The 4,676-nt window shown below is 45.3% G+C and overlaps 1 protein-coding gene across 6 annotated transcripts in view; it reads left to right on the forward strand.

The window, feature by feature from the left end:
* The window catches only part of SETD2 (SET domain containing 2), a 116,696-nt gene that overhangs the window by 19,781 nt on the left and 92,239 nt on the right, over positions 1–4,676 (forward strand). For all 6 annotated transcript variants that reach the window (XR_003094713.1, XR_003094712.1, XM_025207373.1 and 3 more), the window contains exon 2: positions 56–4,515. Coding sequence is in view for 4 of the 6 variants with exons in the window: in XM_025207373.1 (XP_025063158.1) it covers positions 56–4,515 (4,460 nt within the window). In the remaining 2 variants the exon portion in view is untranslated. The remainder of the gene's footprint in view (positions 1–55; positions 4,516–4,676) is intronic.

A 4,676-nucleotide genomic window follows, 5' to 3' on the forward strand; every position in this document is an offset into this window, starting at 1 on the left:
AAAATAGTTCTTTTAATGGCTTTTTTTTTTTTTTTTTTTTTTCTTTTTGTTGCAGGCCAAGACTGAAAATGTGCAAAAGCCTGGCTTTCTCAAAGGCCCGGTGTTCAAAGGCGTTGCTTCTAGTCGCTTTTTGCCCAAAGGCACGAAAACAAAGGTGAACCTTGAGGAGCAAGGAAGACAGAAGGTGTCTTTCAGCTTCAGTTTAACAAAGAAAACCTTGCAAAATAGATTTCTCACGGCTCTTGGAAGCGAAAAACAAAATGAAACTCAGAACTCCCCTGCTACATCCCTTCAAACTGACTTCGCCCCCAAAATTAAAATGGACCTTGGCGATACCTCTGCAGCGGAAGACTCTTCGCCACCAAAGCCTAAGGTGGAATTGGGCAAGATCCATTTTAAAAAGCATCTGCTTAGTGTTACGGCAAAACCACTGGCAGCTACAGCCTCAGTGCCACCACCAGCAGCTTTAGCACCTGTAATGGAGTTGGTGGCGGCAGTGGCGACAGATATTCCAACAACGCCGCCGCCGCCACCGCCGCCGCCGCCTCCCCAGACAGCGTCGCCACCAGCATCGACACCAGTCCTAATGACAGCAGCTTTGTCGCAACTGCCAATCCCATTACCAACAATAGTAATACCGCTGCTGTCGCCAGCTGTAGAAGCAGACGTCCCAACTCCAAAGGAGCCATCTAATACGCTAGCAAAAGAACCTTTAGAACTGAGCCTTAAGCAGGATACTGTTTCTATTAGTTTTGAAGAACATTTAACTCAAAATATAGCCGAGCAAACAGAAACAACTCTGCAGAAGGAAGATTCCCATATTGGGAAGGAGGAAGACGTTTCGGACGGCTCCAAGGGCATTTCTCTTTGCGCCAAAAAACAGGGCTCCAAGAGGAAGTTCTCGCAATCTGATGGCCCAGTACTGGGTTCCGAGTCCGACGAAGACTCTGTGAGGACGTCTTCCAGCCAGAGATCCCACGAACTAAAAGTATCAAGTACGGAAAAGGAAAAAGATCCGAGGAAGTGTTCCACCTCTTTCAGAAGTGAGGATCTGGGGAAATGCTCCTCGCGCTCCAAACCGGACAGAGAGGAAAAATATTCTAGTTACTCCAAATCAGAAAGAGACTCCAGGTATACATCCTCACGCTCTCGGTCAGACAGGGACAGAAGACGGAGCAGGTCTCACTCTCGATCCAGATCTGATAGAGGCTCTAGAACCAGCTCTTCCTATTCAAGATCAGAACGGTCTTATTACTATGAGTCTGACCGGAGGTACCATAGAAGTTCCCCCTACAGAGAGAGGACGAGATATTCTCGTTCTTACATGGATAACAGGATGAGGGAGAGTTCGGATTCGGAAGAGGAGTATCGGAGGACACATTCCCGGTCAAGTGACTTGAGGCGCACATCATCTCATTCCTCCTCGTATAGAGAGTCCAGAACTTCTTCCTATTCGAAATCAGACAGGGACAGCAAAATAGAATCGTCTTATGCCGAAATGGAGCGAAGAGGGAAGTCGTCTTCAAAATCAGATCGCGACTCGAAAAGGAGCTTGGAAAGCGAAGCAGCAAAAAGGTGCTCTCCCCTGAACGAACTGGGATATCGAAGGGGGACTTCCCATTCTAAACCCGACAGCAATGTGAACTCTTCCCGTTATAAGTCCACACCTTCAAAGACATCTGCACCAAAGTCGGATAAATTTAAAAGTTCTTTCTGTTGTACAGAATTGGTTGAGGAAATCAAACAGCATTCTAATTCTTTAGATTTAGACACGTCTTGTCTGAAAAGCAGTGAGTTAAGGATGTCTATTTCGAAAAAATGTGAAAGGGAAAAGACTGTTTCTCCATTAAATCAGTTAAATGATTCGCCTACTTTTAAAAAGCTAGATGAGTTGAAAGTCAGCTCTCCTCGTTCCAAATCTGATGAATTTACAGGAAATGAATGCCACGACAGTATTAATGAACAAGAAACTTTATTAAAGGTAAAGCACGATCAGTTAAGAACTTACTATCCCATTGAACTGAATCTAAATGGTTCCCCAGAAGGTAGGTCTGATGACTTACCAACTTTCGGTGCCTGCAAAGCAGAAGACGTTGCGATATCCTCTGACGATAGTCAGTGTAGAACAGAGGTGTTGCCTCTAAAGTCTAATAGATCACGTATGTTGGCATCTAATGGGTTTGAAAGTGTATACAAGTCACCTAAAGGACAAGATCTGGATAATTCTCACATACAGTCCAATGAATGCAACAGTTCATTTAAAGAAACGGAGGCTCCCGCTCCAGTCCAAGATGAGGTTATATCTTCACCAGCTCTCGGTGTAGATAATTCTAAAACGTTACTTAAAAATTGGGATGACCAGACAGCTCCTTGTAACAAAACCAAAGATCCGGTCTCTTGCTATGTTTCCAATGACACTAATCCTTCCTTACATCGTTCAGAAATCGAAATGGAACCCACTGATATAAAAGTTACTCAAGAAACTTTTATGGACATTCACGTAGAGCCACAAACGGTTACGTGCGAGTATGAAAATGCAGAGGATCGAAATTCCAGCTCTTCGTTTGAAGATGAACCATGTTCTGTTAATCCCTCCCATAAACTAAGCTTAATTGTAGATAGTTCAAGCCGAGATTCTTGCCAAGAAGAGTGCTCCTTGAAAATGAACATAGACAATCTAATTATTACACACCACCTAGAGGAAACTTATGCTTCCAAAGTGTATCGAGCCAGGCTGAATAAAAGCGAAGAATTCTTGGAGTGCTCTGAGACTGAAGAGATACTTGAATTAGATGGCCAGCATATGGAGCCCGACTTTCAAAAAAGAAAACCATCATTTAAAAATGAGCATTCGTATTATTTAGATGTACCAGTGGGACACCTGGAGAGAGAGGAAGCAGTTGAGGAGAGTTCTGTCTTTGAAAAACCTGGCTTGGATGACTTGAAGGACCAGCCTCTCGACACTTCAGTGGATAGGGAGGAAAGAGCAGAGTCCCTGGTGGTGTCGGCTTTTCCAGAAGCTTTGCTTCCATCGTGTGATATTGTTGTGACTGCAGAAGAAATGGACACTGTGGCTCAAGCCCCGACATGCGATAGTAGTGGCAGTACTTCTGAATTCATTCCTGCCCACCCTGACGATTATTCTGATACGGCAGAAAGCGAGAGTGAGCAAGGGAGCGAAGAAAGCGATACAGAGGACTCTGACTCGGATGATGGTATCCCAAGGAACCGTCTTCAGTCGGTTGTAGTAATCCCCAAAAATTCTACTATAACGATGGAGGAAAGCAGTCCTTGTTCATCTCGGAGCAGCCAGGACAATAGGCGGTACTCTGATCATTGGGAAGACGACCGGCCAGAGCCCAGCAAACTTTACTATGAAGAAAGGCCAGATAATACAGCAAACAAAAACGGGTCACAGATGGAGAGCAAAGGTTCTCCTAGGGGAATGGATAAGAGCCCGGCAACATCTACTGAGCTCAGTAGAAAGGAAACGGAAGACCTCCAACTAGACATTTCTCAGCCGCAGAGCGATGGAGTTGACAGTACAAGTCAGGCGGACCTAACCTCAAATTCTAACAGCAAACCAAGTTCAGAGGAAAGAATGCTCTCAAACGAGTTGATGTCCATAGCCAGGCCAACTGGCAGGCACGAAGAACAGCCCTTTTGCCTTTCGGAGAGCTTTGAAAGTGATGAAAATAAATGTAGGCAGCAGACGCATTCTTTTAAGCCAGACAGTAGACAAGGGAAGGCTGGATTCAGTAATCAGGCTGGTTTAGGAGACTTCTCTAGGGTGGATGGATTTCATTCGACAGAAGATCTGGGGAGCCTAGGGTGGGACTTCTCCCAACCAGAGAAACCCAGTAGCACATATCAGCAGCCTGATAGCAGCTATGGGATATACTCAGGTTATGCCTACCAGCAAAGTTCAGCGCTGTATAGTGGTTCACAGAATTACTGGCAAGGCAATGGTTATTGGGACCCAAGATCCAGCAGTAGGCCTTCCGCAATGAATTGTGAACGAACACAGGGGCAAGTACCAGATTCGTTAACGGAGGACCACGAGGAGTATGAAGATGACGATAATTGGGATGACGATTGCAAGCCTCACTTCCCTAGCCACTCGAGCAAGTTTCATGCTCTCAGCCAAAAGGAAAAAGGTTCTGTTCAGGCACACGAAATCAGCAGCAATTCGACAAAAGAGCCAGTCTCTGTAAATGAGAAGAAAGAAGAGACAAAGATTTTGGAGAAAAGTGACATGAAAGAGCGAGGACCACCCAAGAAAAGAAGGCCAGAAGTGGAAAGCGACTCGGAGAGTGATGGAGACTCGAGAGAAAGGAAGAAAGTAAAGATGGAGGGAGAACAGGTGGAGTCATTGCCTCGGGATTCGGCAATGGTCGGTCGATTGTGCATCATGGATGACTTCAGAGACCCGCAGCGTTGGAAGGAGTTTGCCAAGCAAGGAAAAATGCCCTGTTACTTTGACCTTATTGAGGAAAACGTGTATTTAACGGAAAGGTAATGGGTTTTTCTTTCACCTCTTGCGTGTAATCGTCAATATTTCAGTTTGATTTATTGCAATATTTTGTCAGACTGTTGACAAGGCAGCAGTAGAGCGAAGGGGAAGGAACGAGTGTCATGTTGAACAAAGCTTGACGCTACAGCGGAGAGAGAAGGGA

The sequence above is a fragment of the Alligator sinensis genome, unplaced genomic scaffold (genome assembly GCF_000455745.1).
Source record: "Alligator sinensis unplaced genomic scaffold, ASM45574v1 scaffold1298_1, whole genome shotgun sequence".
In the NCBI taxonomy this organism is placed as follows: domain Eukaryota; kingdom Metazoa; phylum Chordata; order Crocodylia; family Alligatoridae; genus Alligator; species Alligator sinensis.